General features: G+C 40.3%; 1 protein-coding gene across 1 annotated transcript; it reads left to right on the top strand.

Moving 5' to 3' along the window:
• The first annotated feature begins 93 nt into the window (after window positions 1-93).
• Window positions 94-26,481, top strand: cebpz (CCAAT enhancer binding protein zeta). Its single transcript, XM_077220223.1, has 15 exons — window positions 94-328; window positions 3,171-4,672; window positions 6,657-6,888; window positions 8,545-8,698; window positions 17,449-17,537; window positions 17,614-17,667; window positions 22,263-22,365; window positions 22,447-22,515; window positions 23,730-23,796; window positions 23,883-23,989; window positions 24,074-24,134; window positions 24,779-24,954; window positions 25,361-25,425; window positions 25,779-25,860; window positions 26,067-26,481. Exons 1-15 carry the CDS (start codon window positions 182-184, stop codon window positions 26,219-26,221), a joined length of 3,063 nt encoding a protein of 1,020 aa, XP_077076338.1. The 5' UTR covers window positions 94-181; the 3' UTR covers window positions 26,222-26,481.
• Window positions 26,482-26,729: the final 248 nt, after the last annotated feature.

Here is a 26,729-nt window from a genome sequence, read left to right as displayed (position 1 = left end):
GTAGGCCTAGCCTAGGTGGCAGTATCCAACTCGTTTGCCACGGCCAGTAAAACCCGGCGAAGAAGCAGCAGCACACGTCCACTACAGGCTTTTATTTTGATTTTTGAGGGACTTTTCTTGTGGATGGTGAGCGCACACGTGTTGCTCTGAGTCCACGCGGAAACGTGCGCCAGAGATCATCATGGAGGAACACGATCAGGAGGCCAACAACAGCATGGACACTAATAACGGGCAGGAGTGTGAGGATGAAGACTGCGATCCCACCGAGGATGACAATAATGAAGAAGAGTTCTCACTGGAGGATGTATTGCGTTTGGGCGGGACAAAGGTGAGCTTTTAGCTTGTATCCAACACACGTGCCATTCCTCTATCTAAGATTAAAACATGTTCACACGGGAAAAACTGTGAATGTATTCTTCTTATAAATTCCTGAAATTCGAAATTGAAGTTTCTTCAACTGAAGGCATGTGACGTTGCAGCCACATATTATATTTAATATTTCAAAATTCCGTACATATATATATATATATATATATATATATTTTTTATTTTTTTTATCTGACATATATTTTACAAAAGCAGGGCTCTGTCACAAATTGAGCGTGACAGTCACTCATTTCGGTCTTTAGTCACGCACTCCCGCCACTTATTGTATTTCTCGCGGGAAAACTATTTATAATTATATTTAATATACCGCAGCGCCCAAAATTTCTCTTGCCGCGCCGCTCTCACTGTGGAACCGGTAGGAATCAAGCGCGTCTCCCCTGGAGTTCTTAGTCGAGCATGCCCAATCAAAAAAAAAAAAAAAAAGGGCTACACAATAGCCAATCAGAAAATAGCACTATTGTATCTGGTTAAGATTTAACGCAACAAACAATGAAAAAAAAAAGCATATCCTGGAATTGTTCACGTGATTTTGCTACAACATCTTCCGAAAGTTTCGTTTTACAGCCTTTTCAACAGTTCTACAGCCTAGTCATATTTTCGTTATCACATGATGACTGACATATTTGTCACATTATAAACATCTCTCTCTCCAAATAGGCTTAATAATTTTATTAGCACTAAATACATTAAAGTGTATTGCATAGTCGATGTTATAGGTCACTTTTTTTGTAAATTCATGTCATATTTTAAAATTATATCCTGGCAATGGCTGCATGAATAATTGCATCTGTCTTTCAAAGATGTCAGATAAAAAGCAATTAAGCATCCTCTCATTGGCCCTGAGAGGAAAGCCCCTAAAAGGCCCTTAGAGGATGCTGGCCCAGAAAAGGTGCAGGGTAGACACAATAGAGGAGGAGACAGGTGGAAGAGGAAGAGACAGTGGAAAAAATCGTTTCTTCAGCAAGTCTGATCAATTATAAATAACAATAAAAATTTAAACCCTGTCATTCCTGTGATCCGAAGAACTCTGATAAAACTAACTGTTTTATGAACTATTCTTCTTCTTTATAAATTGTTTTGAAAAGCAACCCAAAATGTAGGGCTGCAACTAACGATTATTTTGATAATCGATTAATCGGACGATTATTTTTTCGATTAATCGATTAATCGGATAGAAATTAAATTAGATTTTTTTTTATTATAACTAAATAAAACCGTAAATCAGGGTATTTATGTGTAAAAGTGTACTTTAAAAAGTGCAAAAGCCACACATTGAGTTTTACTAATATCAATATTTGCATTGTTTTTAATGATAATTGCTGATGGCAAGTTGACAAACATGATTATTGTTAAAAAAATGATATCCAACATATTATGTTTTAACACAATTTTGTTAAAACAAATTTACACAGACATGTTGTTCAGATGTGAATATCTGAACTAAAAACAAACTAAAAACATCTAAAATATATAATTCATTTAATTTTTATTTAAAATTAATTATATATAAGGAATATAAGGATAAAGAATATAATATATATTATATATATAATATATAAAAGAATATAATATAAGGATAAATTGATTAAATAAATATAGAAAGACTGAAAACAATTGTGTGAATGTAGAGCCGCAGTAGATCGCGTTTGAAAAACAATTAAAACTTAGTAGACAAATGCTATAAAAAGAGAACGGAATGGAGGTAACGTTACCCAGCAAGCTAACAGGCTTGAGTAAAGGACAGGAGAAATTATGCATTAGTGCACAAGCATTCGCTGAAAACCACTGAGTACAGTGACTAAAAAACAATATTTTACTGCTGCTGTTATTAACTGCCTTTGTATTTAATGCTTCACTTTGTAAACACCGTTTTAATTTAACCTATTTCTGCGGTAGCGCTATTTTAATCCATCACTTACGTTGCGAGCGAACTGATTGCACAACCTGATGCTCGAGACAAAATACAGACATCCCGGAAGTCCCGGGAGTCTCCCGCATATTGATTGCGGCTTCCTGATGCCCGCGGTTTAGTTCAAACTCCCGAAATCTAGAGCGCGCAAGCAAGAGCGCGCGCGCTACACGGTTTGGAGCAGTCTCTTCTGTCTCGCATAGACAGAAGAGACTGCTCCAAACCGTGTAGCGCGCGCGCTCGGCAGAGCGCCTGAGGGAGAGAGACCTTGCGTGTGTGTGCACCAGTAAACGCTCCCCGTGACATAACCAGACCAACTAATCGATAATGACATTCGTTGACAACGATTTTCATAATCGATTATAATCGATTTTATCGATTAGTTGTTGCAGCCCTACCAAAATGACTTTGACAATTTGTCAAAAAAAAAAAAAAAAACTGTTCCAGTGAATTGTATAAATGCCAAATGAATAGGTAATCTAACATGGATGTCATTGATAATTCAGGACTGAATCAGTCTTGGGTAAAATTTGTCAAGTAAGCAATTTTGTTCTGAATGATTCTCATCACTTTCTTTTGTAAACTCAATCTTTCTTTTTTTATATATAAGAAATAATTAAGGTAAATAATTCTTTAGACATAGACCTTAACTATTTATCACAATTTATCTTTATGTGTCTGGTCAGACTGATTAAAGCAGGAGTTATGATACTCGCTCGTTTCTTTATTTATTAATTTTTTTGATCCACTTCAAATGTTTACTGTTGTATTTTTTTCTCTCAACCCCAAATTTCCCACAAGTAATCAAGAATATGATGTTTAATATGTAATGTTTATTGTTTGCCTGATAAATCATGTTGTTGTGTCATCATAGGCCGATTATGTCATGCTGGCCAACGTCAGCGACTCGAACGAGCTCCTCAATGGTGGAAAGAAAAATGCAATTGATGATCTGGAGAAAGGAGAGCTGGAAGATTTCATTACAAAGCTAGGCATTCGTGCTTATGCAGGGCAACAAATCATTCCAGATGGACAGGATGAAAAATCCTTGGAGCCAAGTAAAAAAGAGGGGAAAAAGGCAAAAAGCTCCAAATTAAAAGAGGATTCGAGGCCTGTTGTGAAACATGCTGTTAACTCCTCGACAGAAGAGGTCAAACAACCATCTGTAAAATCTACACAACTTGAAAAAAACCAAAAAAAGCAAAAACAAAAGAGCACAAACGTGTTTGAGTTTTACCCACGGCAGACTCTTCTTCTCAAACCCGGGGGTAAGTGGTTTGACATGGAGTACACCTCCGAGAGCACCACTGTAATTCAGAACGAGTCTCTGGTTACTCAGTACAAGGCTTTAGCTCAGAAACTCTACGAGAATGAAACTGTCCTCTACAAAACCAAGAAGAACTTCCAGAAAGGTGCCAACTCCACCTGGATGAAGAGCGTGGTGTCCACGGGGACTCTGACCGATAGGATGGCGGCGATGACCGTGTTAATTCAGGATGCTCCAATTCACGGTCTCCAGCACATCGAGAGTCTTGTGTCCCAGGTGAAAAAGAAAGGGAGTCGCAGACAAGGCCTTATGGCTTTGGATACTCTCAAAGAGCTGCTTCTCAGCGACCTTCTACCGAATAACCGCAAACTTCGGACTTTCTCCCAGCGTCCTTTTGATCAGTTGGAGGAAAAAGCCAGTGGAAACCGGGACGCCCGGGACCGCAGGCTCATCCTCTGGTACTTTGAGCACCAGCTAAAGTTTCAGGTAACAGAGTTTGTCGTCGCACTGGACGCATTGGCTCACGATACGGTCCAGACCACCAAAATGCGATCGCTTGCCACTGCCTACGAGCTGCTGTGCAACCAGCCGGAGCAGGAGAAAGCGCTTCTGGTGCAGGTTGTTAACAAACTTGGTGATCCTGAATACAAAATCGCTTGCAAAGCCTCGCACCTGCTGGAAACCGTGATTCACAAACACCCCAACATGAAGACGGTGGTGTGCTGTGAGGTCGAGCGCCTCATGTTCAGGTCAAACATCAGTGCGAAGGCTCAGTACTACGCCGCATGCTTCCTGAACCAGGTCATCCTGAGTCACGAGGAAGCGGACCTCGCTGCCAGACTCATCACCACCTACTTCACGTTCTTCAATGCGTGTGTTAAGAAGAAGGATATAGAGTCTAAAATGCTCAGCGCTCTGCTAACCGGGGTGAACCGAGCGTATCCGTATGCAAAGAGTGGGGATGAGAATGTGTGCAAGCAGCTGGACACGCTTTTTAAAGTGGTCCACATCGTCAGATTTAACACGGCTGTCCAAGCCCTCATGCTGCTCTTTCAGGTCATGAACTCCCAGCAGACCATTTCAGATCGCTATTATGTAGCACTCTACAGGTGAACCAATGCTCATTATTCTTCTGATGAATGACTAAAAAGTTGAATGGTCAGTAGGTGCAATGAATTTAAACCTTGGCTGAATCCGAAATTGCCCCTTATACCCTTAAAGGGGTGGTTCAGGATTTTGGACATCAGACCTCATTTCCAAGTTAGCCTGGGTGTTATTTATCAGTGGAGACAGTTTTCAAACATTGTCATCCGCAAGAGTAGATTGATTTCTAACATTATTCTCTCAACAGACATTTACATCGATAGTGTTATAATTTATTTGCTTTTGGTGTACTGTGGGGTGAGTACAACGTTTTTTAATGGCAGGCTAGCAGATACCGTTGACTCGCGCTAGCCTAGCACCGGAGAACTATGCAACTGGAAGTACTGGATGAAAATTTTTGAAAACTGTCTCCACTGATAAAAAACACCCAGGCTAACTTGGAAATGAGGTCCGATGTCCAAAATCCTGAACTAACCCTTTAAATAGGGCATTATTTGAGGGGATGGCCTTATGTAGTGGTGTCCCAATCCATACTGGACGGTATTGAGTCCACTTATTCAATCCCACATTGCATAACGAGTGTACAACTAATGTATGCTCAACGGCTGTCTGAATTCACTCACTCCTTTTCATTCACTCCTTCAAGTAAACAGTATTAGTGCATTAACTTAGGGAATAGTTTATGATTTCGGATTCAGCCCTATTTTAAGTATACCAACATTTCAGTGCTTGGTACCAATCCCATTTAAATAAGGTACAAAAAAATGCTATTGATCACTGCTCACACAGTTTCATGCAATGAGTGCTCTTTAGAGAGCGAGTGTGTGCACATATGCACAAGCATGTTTTGAAAGCAGCCACCTGTCGATCAGTCAGTTGTGTGTGTATATAACATAAAAGATCCCTTTGTAATATTTGTAAGGGAAAACACTGACAGGGGAATGTGAAGTCTCCAAATGGAGTTGGTACCTCAGAAAGACATTACTGATCTGTAATGATTCTTATTGTAGTATTGGCTTGGTATTGAGGTGGCAGTACTTCGTTCTGACATCACTACATTGTGTTGCAAAGAATTACAGAGCAAAGCATTTAAATACAAATATGGTTTACACATATAAGATTATATTGCTTTGAAGAAGCAATGGAAAAGGAATATTTGGCAGATAAACAACAATCCCTAACCCCATGTGGCTTTTTTCATCTTTGACAAATGGGGTTAAAGGGATGGTGAATTGTAACTGACAAGCTCCAAAAAAGTGCCATAAAATTGGTCTATATACATTTTGTTAGTCAAAGTCTGAATTAATCTGATAGCTTTTTTGCAAGAACAATTGCTTGTTTACATAAGTGATATATTTAAAAAAGAGAAGGAACTACATGTATTGTCAGTGCAGACTATCTAACTAAAAGTGAAGAAAATTTGAGAAACACTTTTCCAATCATTTAGTCTGCATAAACTGTTAGCATTTTTGAGTGAAAACCCAAAACCGTAGCATTTTTTCACTCTCAGATGAACATTACCGTAGGGAAAATATATATTTTACTAGTATCGGCTCTGCACAATTCTTTTTATTGCCTTTCTTTAAACTCACTATTATTGCATAAGCAAAATCCAGTATCTGCTGAACCTCCAATTTGTTGATATAAATTTGTATAAAGCACTGTACACTAATACATAAATTAATATATATTGAATAAACATGTTGTCTTGAGTATTTTAAACTTGCAGTTAACCTCTTTTGCTGTTGAATGTGAGCTGAAGCCTGTTTAAGTGAAATAATATGAGATTCATTATTCTTTGATATTGTAGGAGTTTGCTATGGACACATGGTATTGTTTTTGTGCAGGTATTAAGAAAGTTATAAAGCCTTAAATTTGATTTTAGAAACACTGCAGAAACCGTTATACTGTATATATACACCACATTTCATTGTTAAATTGGCACATAGAGCATTATGGTTCATGTCTCCATTTGTTTGCTCTCCACAGGAAATTGCTGGACCCAGGATTATTGTCATGCTCAAGAAAGAGTATGTTTCTCAACCTCTTGTACAAGTCTGTAAAAGCTGATATAGTGATCAGACGGGTGAAGGCTTTTGTGAAAAGGTTACTTCAGGTGAGCTGTGAGCAGACCCCTGCCTTTATATGTGGTGCACTATTCCTTGTGTCAGAGGTGATGAAGGACAAGCCAGGCCTCAAGTTACTGCTACAGGACGAGGGGGTAAGTCTACACGCACACCCTCACAATCTACAGTGTAGAGTTTGCTCAGAGAGTTTCTCTCTTATCTCAGAGAGTTTCCGCTCATGTATTACCCGCTGTACCACTGGAGAAAGTACAGGTCCTTCTCAAAAAATTAGCATATTGTGATAAAGTTCATTATTTTCCATAATGTAATGATAAAAATTAAACTTTCATATATTTTAGATTCATTGCATACCAACTGAAATATTTCAGGTCTTTTATTGTTTTAATACTGATGATTTTGGCATACAGCTCATGAAAACCCAAAAGTCCTATCTCAAAAAATGTGCATATCATGAAAAGGGTCTCTAAACGAGCTATTAACCTAATCATCAGAATCAACTAATTAACTCTAAACACCTGCAAAAGATTCCTGAGGCTTTTAAAAACTCCCAGCCTGTTTCATTACTCAAAAGCGCAATCATGGGTAAGACTGCCGACCTGACTGCTGTCCAGAATGCCATCTTTGACACCCTCAAGCAAGAGGGTAAGACACAGAAAGAAATTTCTGAACAAATAGGCTGTTCCCAGAGTGCTGTATCAAGGCACCTCAGTGGGAAGTCTGTGGGATTGAAAAAGTGTGGCAAAAAACTTTTGAACCAGAAACAGCGGCAGAAGCGCCTGACCTGGGCTACAGAAAAGCAACACTGGACTTCAGGCATTTTGGCATTTCCTTCTCCCCAGTCTTCCTCCAGACTCTGGTACCTTGATTTCCAAATGACATGCAAAATTTGCTTTCATCTGAAAAAAGTACTTTGGACCACTGAGCAACAGTCCAGTGCTGCTTCTCTGTAGCCCAGGTCAGGCGCTTCTGCCGCTGTTTCTGGTTCAAAAGTGGCTTGACCTGGGGAATGCGGCACCTGTAGCCCATTTCCTGCACACGCCTGTGCACGGTGGCTCTGGATGTTTCTACTCCAGACTCAGTCCACTGCTTCCGCAGGACCCCCAAGGTCTGGAATCGGTCCTTCTCCACAATCTTCCTCAGGGTCCGGTCACCGTTTTTTGCCACAGTTTTTCCTTCCCACAGACTTCCCACTGAGGTGCCTTGATACAGCACTCTGGGAACAGCCTATTTGTTCAGAAATTTCTTTCTGTGTCTTACCCTCTTGCTTGAGGGTGTCAATGATGGCCTTCTGGACAGCAGTCAGGTCGGCAGTCTTACCCATGATTGCGGTTTTGAGTAATGAAACAGGCTGGGAGTTTTTAAAAGCCTCAGGAATCTTTTGCAGGTGTTTAGCGTTAATTAGTTGATTCAGATGATTAGGTTAATAGCTCATTTAGAGACCCTTTTCATGATATGCTAATTTTTTGAGATGGGAATTTTGGGTTTTCATGAGCTGTATGCCAAAATCATCAGTATTAAAACAATAAAAGACCTGAAATATTTCAGTTGGTGTGCAATGAATCTAAAATATATGAAAGTTTAATTTTTATCATTACATTATGGAAAATAATGAACTTTATCACAATATGCTAATTTTTTGAGAAGGACCTGTATGACAGTCAACTTAAATACATGTGTGCCTTGAAGAAAAAATAACATTATAGCCTTGGTGTCGTTGAATCACTGTTTGAGGTATAGAATAAACATGAACCCATCATAGAGTTATCTGTAAAAAAAAGGTATTTCTGCAGGATGACGAGGAAGAGGTGTATCAGGATCTCAAAGAGGATCGTGATGACAACATTGATGAGGAGGGGCCTAAGGATCCTCACAGGGACGTACAAAAACATGCCAGATGCCAGATGAAACCCACTGCATCATGGGTACATCATCAAAATTTGGAAGGTGAGCCTGAATTATAGGCCTGTAACTCTTGATGGACACACTGAAGCTCGAGTCGCCATTGGCTAGTACATTTGTTTTATTTTACTCGCCGGAGTTTTTACATGTAATATAAGAACAATGCAAATGAAAATTCTATGTAAATGTAACATGAAACAACATTATTAAAGACACGTAAACAGTGTTTAATAAATTAAGAACAAATAATTAAACCACAAGCAACAGCACAAATAAACACAATAGAACAAAGATACAAATTAAATAAACAGTGCTTTTCAGGTAGTTAGATACAGATGAGGTAGATTAGGAACAGAAAGTGACAGTTCTGCCAACTCTTGGCCATCAGCCAGTCCTTATTTTCGAGTACTGCGTTTGTCTTTTATTTTTTAACTTAATCACAGGCGAGTGAAATGGTACAATTTACTAGCCATTGGCTAATCAAAGACATTTTAGTCACCTAGCGTGAAATTTGTTTCGCATTGTAGAGGGTTGGCCTGTCACAATAAATACTTTATCGACTTGTGCAGTATATTGACATGACAAAATACTGACCATTGGTTTACATGCGTGTTTGTTTACATAAAGTTGAATGTCACCAACGTTTTAGCCCCCTGCTTTTTGGAGACCGCAACCGGGCATCTCCTCTAGATATCTTCTCACACACACACACGTCTGGTTCACTATGTTTGTGGGGAGTCTCCATAGACGTAATGGTTTTTATACTGCACAAACTATATTATATCCCTTTACACGAAACCTATCCATCACAGAAAACTTTCTGCATTTTTACATTTTCAAAAAAACTCATTCTGTACGATTTAAAATGTTTCCTCATGGGGACCTCAATTTGCGTGTTCCAATGTCGGAATCTTTGCCTTTGTTTTGGTCTGTGTGACTCCGGCCACTGCCAATTTACCCAATAGTATTTCGACACCCTGGGTTGTAGGTGTGTAACAATACATCGATATGGATCAATCAAACGTCTCACGATACGATGCATCGATGCCACACATAAAATATCGATACACGGCAGCTTTATTTTGACACTCTCCACATCCTCGCATAACTTTTCTCAGCTGAAATAGACACCTGACAAGATTGATTGAACCCTTTGTCACAAAAGCTGGTATTTTCCACTGTCAGGCCATCCTTAAAAATATTCTTGTTTGCCGTAACCCTACCGACCCTGTCAGTTTAGGACCGACCCAATTTTTTATTTTTATATTCCTTTTAGTCTGACCGACTTGCCGGTTGTAAACTTGCGTTAAGACCGACCGATTTCTTTTTTTTACTCTTCAAACAACTAATACAATTTCAATAAAATAATATTAATTATATTTTAGTAAGTATTGTGACTTTTAGTAAGTAAGTGACTATCACTGATGATGTGTCCAAGAGTGCATCACAAGGTGTATGTAACAATCATGTTAGTCTGGATAGGCCAGTGACTGCCAGGAACAGGCTGGTTGACGACCACGAACAGAGTGGCGACAGCTGGAGAGACAGCGGACAGCACGGAGAGACGGCAATCGGGGCGGGAAGGGCCAGCAACCCGACCCGCATCTTCTGTGAGGAAGAACCCAAACATAGCTACGAAGAGTCCCAGAGGAAAATACCCCCAGGGGAGCCTGAGAGGGGGGGAGAATGAGCACCCTGAACGGACGGTCAACCAGGTAACGAACCATGCAAACGGACAATCGACGACGAACACCATCTGTGTATGTGGAAAGAGCTGCAAAAACCCACGAGGTCTGAAGATCCACCAGACCAAAATGGGATGTTTGGTGAAAGTGCAGCCAGAGCAGCGCTCAAGGAATTACCTCGTTGTGACGCAGGAGGAACTATGCCGGGAGACATCCCAAAGTGCCCAGAACCTTCACACTCCAGAGGACCTTGGTGAGACGCAGGAGGAGCCGAGCCCGGAGTCACCCCACAGCGCTCAGAACCTCCATGTTCCGGAAGCCCAAGAACCAGGCATCCCACAACACCAACGGCGGATTAAGTGGCCTCCAGCCAGCAAAGAAAGTGAGTGGCAGCGATTTGATGATGATGTGGATGGTATCCTGGAAGCTACGATGAAGGGAATGGCAGACAGGAAACTCCAAACAATGACGACCATGATAACCAGCATCGCCACCGAAAGGTTTGGCTTGGCAGAGAAGCACACTGCTACAAACCAGTACTCCAAGAACCGCAGGGCAGAGAAGATTGCACAGCTGAGACAGGAACTCCGACTCCTGAAGAGGCAGTTCAAGGGGGCAACCGAGGACATGAAGCCAGGGCTGGTAGAACTACGGGGCATCCTCAGGAAGAAGCTGCTGACCCTACGCCGAGCAGAGTGGCATAGGAGGCAGGCTAAGGAGAGAGCCAAAAGACGAGCTGCCTTCCTTGTAAACCCTTTTGGGTTTACCAAACAGCTGCTAGGCCAGAAGCGCAGTGGCCAACTCACTTGCTCGAAAGAGGAGATAGACGCCTATTTGCATGACACCTATAGCGATGCAGCACGGGAAATTGACCTTGGCGAATGCAGACACCTCATTAATCCACCTATACCAACCATTGACTTCAACATCAGAGTACCCAGTTGGAAAGAAATTCAAGCTGTTGTTAAGGCTGCCAGAACCAGCTCAACACCAGGACCTAATGGTGTGCCATATCTTGTGTATAAGAGGTGCCCCAAGCTCTTGCATCGTCTGTGGAAGATCCTGAGAGCCATCTGGAGGAGGGGTAAAGTTGCCCAACAATGGAGATCTGCAGAAGGGGTGTGGGTTCCAAAGGAAGATAAGTCAACCACCATAGAGCAGTTTAGGACCATCTCGCTGCTAAACGTTGAGGGGAAGATATTTTTTAGTATCCTTTCACAACGGCTGTCAGACTACCTCCTAAAGAACCAGTACATCGACCCCTCAGTGCAAAAGGGAGGGATCCCAGGGGTTCCCGGGTGCCTTGAACATAGTGGAGTGGTGACACAACTGATTAGAGAGGCTCGTGAGGGGAAAGGAAACCTGGCTGTACTATGGCTGGACTTAGCCAATGCATATGGCTCCATACCCCACAAGCTAGTGGAGGTGGCATTGGGGAGACATCATGTTCCGAGCAGCATCAAGATCCTCATAATGGATTATTATAACAACTTTAATCTGAGATTCACTTCCGGCAAAGTTACATCTGAGCGGCACCGTCTGGAAAAGGGGATTATCACTGGATGCACTGTTTCAGTGATTCTCTTTTCCTTGGCCATGAACATGCTGGTCAAATCCGCTGAGCCGGAATGCAGAGGCCCCAAAACCAAGTCCGGAATCCGTCAGCCCCCCATTAGGGCATTCATGGACGATCTGACAGTAACAACTGTAACAGTCCCAGGATGCAGATGGATTCTTCAGGGCTTAGAGAGGTTAACCACCTGGGCGAGGATGCGTTTCAAGCCGGAAAAATCCAGATCCATGGTACTGAAGAGAGGGAAGGTAACAGACCAGTTCCACTTCTCCTTAGGAAGTACCCAAATCCCATCAGTCACAGAGAAGCCTGTGAAGAGCCTTGGGAAAACCTTTGACTGCTCTCTAAAGGATGCCGCTTCCATCAGGGCAACAAATGAACAACTGGAGAGCTGGCTAACTACAGTTGACAAGTCAGGCTTACCGGGGAAATTCAAAGCTTGGTTATACCAACATGGAATCTTACCCAGGATACTGTGGCCACTGTTGGTGTATGAATTTCCAATTTCCACCGTGGAAGGATTTGAGAGGAGGGTGAGCAACTACCTGCGACGGTGGTTGGGCTTGCCAAGAAGTCTGAGCAGCATTGCCCTTTACGGGAAAAATAACAAACTAACGCTACCAATCAACAGCCTTAGCGAGAAGTTCATGGTTACCAGAGCAAGGGAGGTGCTTCAGTACAGGGATTCCAAGGACCTAAGAGTATCTCAAGCTGGTATTGAGGTCAGGACTGGCAGAAAGTGGAGGGCACATGAGGCGGTGGACCAGGCAGAAACACGACTGCGTCATAAGGAACTGGTGGGTCCTGTAGCTATTGGTCGTGCAGGACTGGGAAGTACTCCAACAACCCATTACAACAAACTGAAGGGTAAGGAAAGGCGGGACCTGGTCCAAAAAGAAGTGAGGGCTGGGATCGAGGAGCAGCGTGCAAGTCAGATGGTGGGAATGAGGCAACAGGGTGCATGGACCAGATGGGAAGATGCCATGGAGAGAAAGATTTCATGGGCAGAGCTGTGGAGGGCTGATCCCTATCGCATCAAATTTCTCATTCAGTCTGTCTATGACACCCTGCCCAGTCCATCAAATCTCTTTTGTTGGGGCAAGGTTGAAACTCCGGCATGTACCTTGTGCCAGGGAAGAGGATCGCTGGAACACATCCTCAGTAGCTGTCCTAAAGCACTTGGGGAAGGTCGCTACCGCTGGCGCCATGACCAGGTGCTGAAGGTGGTTGCTGAGTCCATCACTACTGCCATCAATCAGAGCAAGCGTTTAAAACCACCAAGGCGCAAAATTTCATTCTTAAGAGCAGGAGAACCTCCGCCTTCCCGACCAACAGTTCAGACAGGCCTGCTGGGAACAACGAATGACTGGCAGCTAAGGGTCGACCTGGGAAAACAACTCAAGTTCCCCCGAGACATCGTGGAGACCAGCCTTAGACCCGACATGGTTCTGTTCTCAGTAACATCGAAACAGGTTATCTTGATGGAGCTAACAGTGCCCTGGGAGGAGAGGATGGAGGAAGCGAGTGAAAGGAAAAGGGAGAAATATGCGGAGCTGGTGGAGGAGTGTCGGAGATGGGGGTGGCGTGCCCAGTGCTTGCCCATCGAGGTTGGGGGAAGGGGCTTTGCAGGAAAGTCACTCTGCAGGGCCTACAGCCTCCTGGGAATCACAGGAGCACGCAAGAGAAGAGCCATCAGTGCAGCTTCAGAGGCTGCGGAAAAAGCCTCACGATGGCTGTGGATCAGGAGGGACAAACTGTGGGCGAACGCTTCTTGGACACAGGCCGGGAACTGATCACTCCCGGTTGGGTCGCCTGGGTGAGGAGGTCTGAAGTTGAAAGACCCGAAACCCCCTATGACCCCAGGTACTATCACTGATGATGTGTCCAAGAGTGCATCACAAGGTGTATGTAACAATCATGAATATAAATTGCTTATACCAACATACAAACGTAGGCTACGTTCTTTCTTTTAAATAAAAACCCGTGGCATCATCGTCATCTATGATTGTTTACACCATTGGCTTATGCATGTCACACTATGGCTTGTACGTTCGCTTCGTTTCATTCACTGTTCTAGCTTCGTAATGATGGCTGCAGCTGCAGTAAATAAAATGTTCGTGGTCACCGTTCAAAGTCATACGGGTTTGGGCACCATAATACATCTAAAAACTGCATTAAAAAATCTCGAAAATTACTGCGAGACTCACCCAATGTTGCCAATGGCGTTGAAGCACCTTCAAGATCCAACTCATCCATTGAAGCTATTGATGGGAGAATTTTTCTTTCAGCCAATTTAGTTCTAACAGTCTGCCTTATCTGTGCCAATTTAGCATTTTTCTTCAAGCCCAATTCAAAATTATAATGTTCACTAACGTCACACAACTGCTCCTAAGGCAACGCATCTACCTGATCTGATGGAGCAGCGAAAAAATTATCCAAAGTATCCATTTATTTACTCTGCCCTTTTGCTTTAACCCCTAAACTGAAAGAAAAAAAATATATACGTATCTTTTTTTTTAAGCACATTTATCAATGTAAGTGCGGCCACCAAACTGCAGCTACAAGACAAAAACAAACGGAGCTACCCTGCACACATCAATCCACTTCATGCACCCCAAGAACAGAGATTTTTAACACACGATATCAGTGGCACCTAACTTAAAGCAGGCATCCACGACTGTGCCCTCCGCCCAGGGTATAGCACAAAAACAAATAACTAAAATAACAAACAAGCGCTTAGCAGGGGTTTGCAAAGCTCCAATGGCTACACCATCAATCAATTATTAATAATTTTTGTCTTGCAAACACTGCAGCGAAGGCCCGCACCTACCCAACCATGAACCACCCCCTAATACTATTACCTGGCTGTATTTAAACAACCCCAGGCCGAAAAAAAAAACAAATTTTGTCTCCCGCACCGACGTACTGCAAAAAAAAGTTAAAAAAAAATCCAAACCTAATTAAACTGATCCTTTGTCTTTCCCAATAACCATGTGTTAAATGCCCAATCAACCTTACTGCGCCGGATCACCGTAGGATCCGAATACAGTTTACAAATTTGGCACATTACGGCCTACATTCAATATAACTACTCAAACCCAATTGAGAAATGCAAAACAGACAAAAAAAACCCGCATATTTACCGATCGATGGTTCAAAATCCCAGACGAGATCCCCAAATCTGTTACGAGCCTGGCTCAAAGCAAGCAACAGAGCAGGGAAAGGCCACACACGGAATAGTAATATACTAGATTTATTAAATGAATATAATTTTAACAGAATAAACTTTGTACAGCCAGTAATGAAGTTGGCTTTGACAAAAATAAAATGTAAGCAATCAGTGCAATGAATTAAAAAAACAATATCCTAAACGGTGCGGTAGAGATGCAGCGGAGGCTGGTTGTCCTCCCGGTCTCATCTAAAGCGTCTTTAAAGGCCCAGACCAGGAACTTATTAGCACAACTCCAAACACCTGCGCCCAGCTCACCTGTAGGAGACAGACATAACACACAGCCAGGAGGAGGAGCCAGGCAAGGTCGTGACTGTGCAGTTTTCAAAGAGTTAAATTCTACTTTCATGTTATATATTTGTGGATGCATTTGTGAGTTAATAAACGTAACTGGTTGTGTACCAGTGTAAATCATAATCGTATCGCAGAATTTTTTGAGGTATCAGCAAATATCGTATCGCTGGTTGAGAGAATCGATATCGTATATTTATATCATGATGAACTGTCCGATTTACACCCCTACTGGGTTGCCAGTTCGGGTAAATCACACCTTATTGCAGCCATGAGAGCCAGAAATTACAACTGGATAAGACAACACAGATTCTACCCGACCTAAAAAGCCTTGGGATCGATCTAAAAAGCTCTTTGTGCACAGAAAGAAATTCTCAAATTCACATCTTTATTGGCCAGACGTCGAATTCTCTTACAGTGGAAATCTCCAAATCCTTTGAGAAGTCTCGCAGTGGCTAACTGATGCTATGCATTTCTTAAAACTTGAGAAAATTAAATACGTAATGAGAGGAAACACTAACAAGTTTTCTTACATATGGCAGCCTTTTCTATCATATTTTACAGACTTGCAGGTCTTACCAGACTAACTCCTGTTATATTCTATATTTGTTTATGATTTTAAGTACCGTATTTTCCGCACTATAAGGCGCACTTAAAAGCCTTTAATTTTCTCAAAAAACGACAGTGCGCCTTATAATCCGGAGCGGCTTATATATGGATTAATTGGATCAATTGGTTAATAACGCTCCGTGTTATTAAATTCGCCAGCGAACTCGCGCTCGTGTCCATCCTATGTCCGCTCTGTCACACGGCCAGTTCAACCTCGTATAAATCAGGTTATGTGTGTAAGTCACGTGCCTGCTCACGCGTGCTCACTCTTACTAACAGACATACGAACAGACACACTGTCCCCGGCGCTGCTCGCGCGTCACAGAATGTTCATAAAGCGTTCCCCGTTCACAGTAACCGGGTTGTCTCATTCACAACAGCCAGCTGTTGCTGTCAGCGAGCTGCCGCACATGAATACTCATATGAGTCAGGCTGCGAATGTAAGTTATGTGCCCGCCCCAGCGCGCTCACGCTTACTAATAAACGCCTCGCCTCCGGCACCGCGCACTCGCTACAAAGCTCTCAGAAAACGTTCCCTGTTCAAGCCAAGGTAACCGGGGCGTCATATATGAAACAGCGTGCCATCGCTGTCAGCGAGCCGCCGCACATGAATACTCATATGAGTCAGGCTACGAATGTAAGTTACGTGCCTGCCCCAGCGCGCTCACGCTTACTAATAAACGTATCTTTATTAATACTACTTAGTAATAGCACATTAAATAGCACATCTAGTGGATGCATAACGCAAACCCAGTCAAACGTTTGACCGCAGTATCTTATGCGCCTTATAATCCGGTGCGCCCTATATACAGTTAATGTTCTAAAATAGGTCATTCATTGAAGGTGCGCCTTATAATCCGGTGCGCCTTATAGTGCGGAAAATACGGTAAGCCAGGGTGGGGTAGGGGTGGGTTTGGTTTGGTTATGTCATGTCTTTTTCCTTTCTTGTTTTTTGTTTAAAATCTAAATTGAAAAAGTTGTCTATTTTATGTAACTCGATTCAGTTTTCAATAAAAACATTTTGCAAAGAAAAAAAGCCCTTTGAGAGGTATATTAAAACAACAATAAATCAACTCGTCAACTTATTGTAAGGGCATTGCCATTCCATTGTCAATTGCGCTCGCTTCTGTTGCGTGTCCTCAATCTGGCAACCTGTGTGAGCATCGCGTGAAGAGGAGGGTACGGGGAAAAACCCATTTCCACCGCTAGCTGTCAATATTACATACTGCACCTTTAAGCCACTTTAAGAGTTTTTGACATTAGAATGTCACTATTGAGAATAAAAAGAGTAAAATCACCAAACGCGAGTATAAAATTTACTTTCCATTAAAAATGTATAATTTGTCTCCACATGCCACTGTTCTCTTATGAGCCTTTTTCTTTATTTTAAACCCCTCATTGTCTTCAGGTGGTGTAAAAAAGGAGATGTATGACCCCATGAACAGAAACCCTTTGTACTGCGGGGCTGATCACACGGCCCTCTGGGAACTGCAGAAGGTACCAAGACTAACACTGTTTTTCTATTCTTCCCATTACTGTGATTTGTGCTCTGACGTCATGCTCTCTCTTTCAGCTCTCCCTTCATTTCCATCCCTCCGTGGCTCTTTTTGCTAAGACTCTATTGCAGGTAACAACTTTCAACTTGTAACAACTTGTTTAGGGTCACCCTTAAAATGCTCCCAATTCACTCTCTTGGTGGACACTCCTGGTGTTATTGTGAATAATTTACCAGTGCATGGAAAAAAAGTTTGTCTTTTGTAACCTTTCATCCAAATGTAGAAACTTACGCCCGTTTCACACATACTCCGTGTGCAGTGTGTATGCGCTGCGTGTTGCGGTGCGTATGCGGTACAGGAGCAGCACACGCTATAGTGCTTTCACATGTGCTGCGTTTGCAGTGCAGTGCGGAACTGATCCGCAGCTGTACCACAAACACATAGGCTACTCACTATTTTTATTTCAAATCCAGAAGTTATGCAGCAACTTTTATAAAAAAAAAAAGTTGTCAGCATTGCGATTCTCTTTGTATACAAACTTGAATGGACGTATGCATGTTTAAACACAATTTAAACAACATAGGCCTATAATTCCATGCATTACTACTATATACGGTATATTAAGTTGCTCAAGCAAGTGGTGAAATATTTAACCATGTAGCCTACTTATATTAAAATAGCAAACATTTTAAATTAAAACTTAAAATTGACAAAAACAGCCGACTCTCATGTTTTTCTTTTGCATTTAAATTTTAATACAATAAATCTTGCATTTCACAAAGAACTTGTTTCTCCATCTCCACGAATGAGACGAGTGTCGTTCATTATGTCCTTTTTTGAGGTAAATTGTAATTTTCCTTGCTTAAAACCCCGGTCTTAAAGTAAAAAGATGAAAAGTAGTATATTAAATAAAAGTATTTAATTAAATACATGGTGAGATTACTACCTCTTATTGAATTAAATGCATTTATGGTGAAATACATTTTCAGGTCAATCGGTGTTCATTTTGACCACGAACCGTGCGTTGTCCCTTTAATTCAGCGTTTGCAGCACAGCAAAAATAGACTCGGTGCGGAAACGATCGCTGCACTGCTGTATACGCACCGCAACTGGAACGGATCGACGGACTGCATCCGCGTGCAGTGTGAAAGCTCTAACCTGTTAACATGGGTACGGAAAAAAATACGCACTGCAAACGGAGTATGTGTGAAACGGGCGTTACTTCACCTCGAAACAACGCATCCAGTGTAGAGAGCATCAATGATTATAATGGGGTCTGTTGTCGCACCGCTCATGTCTAATGTAGACGCGCATTTTAAGAGTGTGCAGAGACAAGAGAGCATGTTCTTTCTCTGCTATTCACTGTTGCTTGGCAAAATAGTGTGTGAGTGCCACCTAGTCAGTTTTATGACAGTAGTGGCTCCGGGCACATGACCAAAAGCATGAATCTTATTGTTTGGCCAGTTTTTTTGCAGTGCGACTGAAAAGATCTAAATAAAAAAAATTAATCGACTGCATTCGTTTTCTGCGGTCAAGTCGAAATAAGTTTAACTTTTAAAAACACATTTCTAGACCTTGCGCATAAGTCAAATCAAGTCCCCTTTATTTATATAGCCTTTATACAATACAGATTGTTTCAAAGCAGCTTTACAGTGATAAACGGAAATAATGATTCAATAATGCAAGCTGATTTCAATTCTGATAAGCTTGGCTTGAACTATGGAACTTTTAATTAGATTTCCCTCTGTTCCCACTTTGGAAACTGTAGGCTTATACACGCGTGAGCTCACACATCAAAGTATCTCCTGCTATGAGAAGACTTTCTTTGATGGGGAATGACGCTGACAGAGGTCACTCATACTTCATTAAATAAATAATAACTGTTACTTTTGCTTAAATGCATAATACAGGAAACTGTTTTGACTGTATATTGATTGAGTTACGCACAGTAGGGCTGTGCTCAGAATATCGATACGACGATACATCGTCATGAACTCCTGATGATGCGCGTATCGATACAGCAACTGCTGTATCGATACTGTCCAGCTTTTGAATGTAGCCAATTCAGGGCTCGAATTTCAGCACGGGATTGCGAGTATTACGCATTACTCTAATCATTCCCGCAGGTCTCCCACTTATAATGCGGGAAATTCCTGCAAACATTGATTAAGTGTTCCGCTGTGCCGCGTCTTCTGTCTCTCAAAATGGGTTGCTCAAGGCAACCGTCAAACGCGTTGAAGGCGGTGATGCTACACTCTCGCTTTTAGGAGTTGGGACATGACGGAATACTAACTTGCATATTCAGGCGAGCATTGCATTGTCACTTAAGTTTACCATTTGCTTGTCTTTTTAAGTCTTACCACGCTAAACATTCAAGCGGTTTTAAACTATTCAGTACTCGCACGCTCTCTAAGAGATGGTTTTCTCTGCATGCTTACATAGAATAAAGCCGCCTCACAAACCTTTTGTGAGTGACAAAAGTTCTTTTTCACGGATTATATCGCTTTTACAGAAAAAAACAAGCAAAATTCAGTCGGTTATGTCTTAAATAAGCATAAAATGCATGTGACAGTATAATGAAAACAGGATCCGTGCACTATCTCTTAAAGTGACAGCAGCCATATGTGTGTCATTAATATTGTTGTCAAAAGAACAAAAGATAGCTTTAATTATAAGGAATCTGGATATATAGTCGATGTATTTAATTTAGTCAGGACTAAAATTACTACCCAATGTTATTTTACATTTAATTACTTTAAGTGTCTGTAGTATTTCTGAATACTAGTGCTAGACCTATTCAAAAAAAAAATCTCTTTATTGGTAGGCTATCTTTATTCTATTATATTTATTTGTTTAAAATGATTTCAACATAATGTAAAGAAATTACTGTGTTTGCACATTCCAACACTTATTTAATTTAACTCTCATTGTTTTTTAATGACAAAAACTAAATAGTTTTTCAGTTTTCACAACTGTTATAACACTGTTTATTCAATAAAGATATTACTGTTACTAAACTCTGCTCAAAAGAAATTTAAATTCCAAATTGATCCATATCTTGATGCGTATCGTGGCTTTAGTATCGTGATGTGTATCGTGACATTGTTGGTGATACACAACCCTAACGCACAGTGATACAGACCAGTGAATCGGTCATAGCCATGCATCATAAATAAAACACAGCTATTGACCAATCAGCATCAATGCCTGGAACGATCCATTTTATAAATGCTTATAGAACACAGTACAATTTATACAGTACAAGTTTTGTCATTTTATTTCTCATTCAAACCTGTTGTAGTTCAGTTATTTTATAGCTATTAAACCATGTTAAATGCGTAAAATGTAAAATATTGGTTATCTATATATCGACCACAACAATCAATGAAATATTGACATCAGCTCAGAATTTCCATATCGGTGCATCCCTATATAATCGGTGCATCCCCACTCCAATAATTTCAATTTGAGGAAAAAAAATCTCAGTTTTTAGTTTATGCATTTAATTGTTGTCAAAGGAAAATAATGTTTTTCCAGGTGAGTTTGTGTTATGGATGCCACTACACACTGATTAAGTGCTATACTTCAAGTAGCATTCTAGTTAATTACTGTAGGAATGTAGAAATAAATATAGTTGACAAGTAACTGTCTGTCTGTCTGAAAACGTCTGACCTTCAATGTTTTTAAACGACAGAATTTTTCTTCAGAGCTTGTCTTGACATACATTTTCACTTATTTATTTGGTCACTCTTCATCAGTAGTGGTGTTTTTAACTACTACTAGTGCAATGCCCGTGCGAAATGCCCGTGTTTTTGTGTGTTGGTTTGGTATATTTGAGTTGCTGAATAGCCTAGGCTACTATTACACAGGAGCCTAAACTCTGAGAAAACGATAACGTTAAGCGCACCAGAATAAAATATAATATTCAGAATTAAACAGTGTAGCTGACTTACAGATTCAGTTAACATCCACAAATGAATAAGCGTGACGATTCAGGGGAGGTTCAGACCTTGGCTGGAGCAGCGGAACAGTGAACTCGCTACGCTACGCTTGAGCAAACAGTTTGTGAATAGGCTACTACAAATGATGGCCGTGAATAAAATATAATATTCAGATATTTTTAAACCACAACCCTCTAATGTCAGAATGTTTATTTTGGGGAGTGGCCACTGAGTGTGCAGTGTGAGCCAGAGTGGCCAGCGGCTAGAGTGGCAAAAGCTAATGTGTGCTGCTTTTACCTATTTATTTACCGATATCTTTGCATTTCTAATCCAAACAAAGTCAAACTTGGCACCGCACTTACTCGTGCCCGTAGCGAGACACCCGTCAAGTTTGAGATCCATCTGACTAACGATTCAAGAGATATGCGATTAACAGCCAGCCAGACAGACAGATGTTCCTGTAATTTATAGATAGATGTACTTAAATAAAAAAACAAGTACAATGTACTTATTGTGTTCATTCATGTTGTTATGTAAAACACTTTATTGAGGTGGGACACGGGTTTAGGACGGGTTTGGTGGTGTTAAAATGTAATGGAAAGTCAACAGTGTGTAATTACAGAAATTAATTGGAGTTTTAATTACATGCAGGTAGTAATAATAATAATAAAGGTACAATTTTAAAACGTGTAGAAGTACATTGTATCAAATTATTAATTTAAAGGTTTGTACATATAAAGTTTAAGATGTCTAATATATAAGTGGGACCTTCTTTTGACCCCCAGGGAGAGTTTATTCTGTACACAGGGGATCCGCTTCAGGACTTCACACTCATCCGATTCTTAGATCGCTTTGTGTATAGGAATCCAAAGCAAATGAAGGGAAAACGTAAGCAAACTCAACAGACTACAATTTAAGCTCTTGAACTGGTGACTATTCAATTAGCTAAATCTATTCTTTGTATTCTAGAAAACACAGATGCTACGCTGATGCAGCCCAAGTACAGGAGGACGCTCAGCCATGTAAAGTCATTACCTGGTGAGTCCCGCAATTTACATTTATAGTATCAAACTGAACTGACAGGCAGCTTCAGTGATTATAAAAGAGCGCTCTTTACTTTGTGTGATTCTTCACAGTTTGAAGTTTTTGTTTTTCATGACACTACTTTTCCAACTTCATACTAGTAGTGGGAAGTTCGGATCATTTTACTGACTCGGATCTTTGAGTCTCATTCAGCAAAATGAACAAATCTTTTTTCTAGTCATTTAGTTCATTTCAGTAGAATATAATTAAAATGTCATGTTAAATAACCCAACACATCTAGTACTTGGGAAAATATTGATTACATTTGAAAAAATAAACTTGCAGCCAAAGCCAAATTATAAGAAACCGAAATGTTTAATTGATTGATTAGTTGGGTCTTACGTTCAGGCTAATGCAGTCTGTAAGTTCATCTCACCTCCTGATCCTAAATGTTCTTACTTTTGTTTTCCATGTATTAGTTTTTGCATTTGTTTGCCATGTATTAGTGGTCCTACCTCTTAAAACTTTTGTTTTTACAAACGGGAGCAATCTTTGATAGATGAACAAATACTGTTTTGGTTCTCGCATTAAAAATAACATTTAAACTGGATAATATTTATAGCTTTGAAGTGCTGGAAGAAGTGTTTAGTACTTGAAATTATTTGAAAAGTGCTTGAATTTCACTCTTAAAAGGTTGTACGAACCCTGAAATTAATAATGTATAAACATTTGACTATTTCTGCCACAATACCATGGTTACAGCCAGCGTTGGTCATTTGTGGATTGAAGCGGTGTTAGTTCATGGCACAATGCTTCTCCTGGTCTTCTCTCTTTGTCATTTGATGTTTCTCATATGCAACAGAAATTGTCACTCTTAGCAGTTGGGCAATGTGGTGGTGACACCAGTGTGACCTCTCTCAAAATTTTGTTGCACCAGCTAGAAAAAATTGCGACAATTTGGCTGCAGTCTAGAGCCCTGCCCCTAAACAATTTTTAATGAAGGTTGAAGTAATGAAGCCAATACATGTTTGATGAACAGAACTTCTCTTAGCTGTAATGCATTCAACTTTTGGACCTTATTTGTAGACAAATTAAATGATTACAATTTGCTCTGTAAATTTAGATCTAAAATTGTTTTTATTTATTTATATATATATATATATATGAACGTTGAGTTTTATGGTAGGTCATGAACAACAACACATTTTTTAAATTTGTTTTTTGTGCAGTTAACTGTGATGAATACCTGGCCAAAGAGGAGAGTCAGATACCTGTGGATGAGGTGTTCTTTCACAGGTTAGTAGAAGCTTCAAGCAAATACAAAAGACTGTTACTTAACAGTAAAGTTACATTGTTTTCATCCACTCTTATGTGTAATTCAGGTACTTTAAGAAGCGCGATGCAGAGAAGCGGTGGAAAAAGCCAAACCGAAAAGACGACAATGAGAGTGTGGAGGACGTTGACGATGATGAATTTGATCGGATTCTTGGTAGGCCCTGAAATCAAAACCATTCAGCATTATACTTTTGAGCTTCCTGTTGTGAGTAACCTGCCTGAAATTTTGTCTCCTCAGATGCTTTTGAAGGAGACAGCTTTTTCACTGAGTTCAAGGCTGATGACTTGGACTTTGCAAGGTATGTTCAGTGCTGTTTACACTTCTTATCCAAAGAAGAAAACATAATCAAATGGATAATCAGAAATGATCCATTTTTGATACTTGACCTTGAGTCGAGTTGTCCGGTATTTTGGTGCTGATGTGTAGGGTTGTGTGGTTAATCGAAATCATAATAAGACCACAATGCGAGCATGCATGATTTCTAAATGGCAGAAAGCACGATTTCTCCGCCACTCCCCTCAGTGTGCAATCAAAGCCAATCAAAAGTCAGTTTATATCGGTCAGTTGAACGAAAAGAAAAAAAACGCAAGGTCTAGAAATGGTTTTTTTTTTTTTTTTTTTTTTTACATTTAACATATACATAGGTCTAGAAATGGTTTTTTTTTATATATAAATATATAATCTCCTAAAAAAGTGGGTCGTGTCTTGATGACCATCGGAAAGTGTGGGTCCCATGGTCAAACCAGTTGAGAACCACTGTTCAAGGATAGTCCATGGAAGGTTGCAAATACATTGCACAATTATTTTTGTGTTCCAAAGCTGTGGTGATGTTTTGTTGTGTTAATGAATATATTCTTTGGCACAAATCGTTTCAAATGATCTTAAAATCTTTATCCAGTAATGTTAATAGCAGTTAACGTGGTCAAACGATCTTTGTTGCAGCAATGTGACACCTAAGTCGAAGAAAGGTGAAGATCCAGAAGACTCTGTCTCTGACGATGACCTTGATGATGAGGAGGTCTCTCTGGGCAGTATGGAGGATTTTGAAGATGAGTTGGAGGATGAAGGTGGAGAGTTCATGGAAACAGAATATGCTGCTGATGATGATGATGAAGCAGGTATAGCAACTTTCATTATCAAGCTTATTAGTATGATTTTGTAATTCCAAAGATAATGCAAAATGAGAAGAAATGGAAACTATTTCCATGGAAAATATAAGAAAGAAAAAAGGTAATTGTATCAGCTGGATGACTGGCTCTGATTAAAGAATCGCTTTTTTGGTGAATATCACACAACCTGGTGAAATCCTTCTTTATTGTATCCATTGGGAATGGTAACTGAAATACTGAAAACACCGTAGCTGTACATACCAGAGTAAATTTGAAGCAGATGCAACTTTACACAAACTCTCATTACTGTATATAATGTGTTTATGTGAGTTTACCCTCATGTTTTTTCCTCACCAACTGAATCGAGTTTTTTTCTCTCTCGTGTGTGTGTGTGTGTGTTTCCCTCGTCCCAAAGGCGGTCAACCTGCAAAGAAAAAGAAAAGAACAAAGGACCAAGCAGTGTTTGCATCAGCTGAAGAGGTAGATGGTTTATGGATTAAATACAAGATCTATAGAAGTATTTTTGACATGCTCAATGTTTTTTTTTTTTTTTTTTTACTAAATAAAATCAATATTTGATGTGACCACTCCTTGCCTTTAAACCTGCTTTGTCTTAGTACACTTACACAGTTAAACATAAGAAATGTTCTTATCTTTTTTTATGACGCATACAGCTTGCTAATATATGGAAGGGCTTAACCGTAACCTTTAATAAACCAGTTTAGAGTTGAAATAATTATTAGTGAATTAGATGTGCTCCTACATCAGAAGAAAGGAGATTTTAAGCACCTTTCTAATGCAACTGAATGAACCGGAAATGTCTTTCTAAACAGTTTGGGTGTTTGCTGGAAGAAAACGCAGGCTTGAAGTTTGAAAACACTGGTATGAATGCAATGGCCAATACGGACAAAGCCGGTGAGTGCTGATAATAGATATTTTTGTTTTCCAGTGATATTTATATATATATATATATACACACACAATAGTAGAGAATTAAAATGCTTAATATCATTCCTGCATGAACTGTTTCTGTGAGTGACATCTATTGACAGAAGAAACTACAGACGTGCTGCTTTTGTGCAATGAAATTTTTCCTGATTTCCCTGTCTCTCTTCCATCAGATGTTAAGCAGCTGAAGTGGGAAGTTCAGCGGAATGACTGGGTCTGTGGGAGAGATGTCCAAACTCTCAGGAGGAAAAAGGCCACGTTCAACAAGAGAAAGTTTGGAGTAACCAAAAAGCATCAGAGTGTCAATAGGAAGAAAATAAAAACTTAAGTCTTCAATCTTTTCTCCAGCTTGATGGACCAGACCTCCTAAACTGCTTTACAAAAACATTACATCCCGGCCCACTGACTGTACCTGTAATATACGGGACAGGGATGAATGCTATGCCATGTTTTTATTATATTATAGTTGTAGAGTTGTTAAGTGGTTCAGTCTAGATTGGCTGTTTCCAGGGTTCCTACAATCTTTGGAAAATGCTTGATTCTGTTATGCTTTTAAAAAAAATGACATTTTAACATCTCCCTTGAAAATGCTTGGTGTTTTTTCTTTTTTACAATAAATACAACTAACCTGGAAACAAATGGAAAAAAATGATTAGATAAGGGTTTCTGCGGGTCTTAAAAAGGTATTAAATCAGAGCACAATTAATGGCATTAAATATAGCATGCACTGCAAAAAAAATTTCATAGTACAAATATCCTTAGACAACAAGACGTAACATATGTATTTTGCTTTTTTAAGAATTAAAGATTAAACTAATTGTTTGCATGTAAATCAA

Source organism: Siphateles boraxobius, unplaced genomic scaffold (assembly GCF_051911475.1).
Source record: "Siphateles boraxobius isolate OS27281-9 unplaced genomic scaffold, OSU_SipBor_1 8, whole genome shotgun sequence".
Lineage (NCBI taxonomy): Eukaryota > Metazoa > Chordata > Actinopteri > Cypriniformes > Leuciscidae > Siphateles > Siphateles boraxobius.
This window is presented reverse-complemented; position numbering and strand designations above follow the sequence as displayed.

What these genes read in the sequence shown, in the direction of transcription:
- cebpz (XM_077220223.1), top strand. Translation starts at nt 182, where the DNA reads ATGGAGGAACACGATCAGGAGGCCAACAACAGCATGGACACTAATAAC. An exon ending in CCCTCTGGGAACTGCAGAAG is followed by an intron (nt 17,538 to 17,613) that starts GTACCAAGACTA and finishes TCTCTCTTTCAG; the next exon opens with CTCTCCCTTCATTTCCATCC. An exon ending in TGATGATGATGATGAAGCAG is followed by an intron (nt 24,955 to 25,360) that starts GTATAGCAACTT and finishes CTCGTCCCAAAG; the next exon opens with GCGGTCAACCTGCAAAGAAA.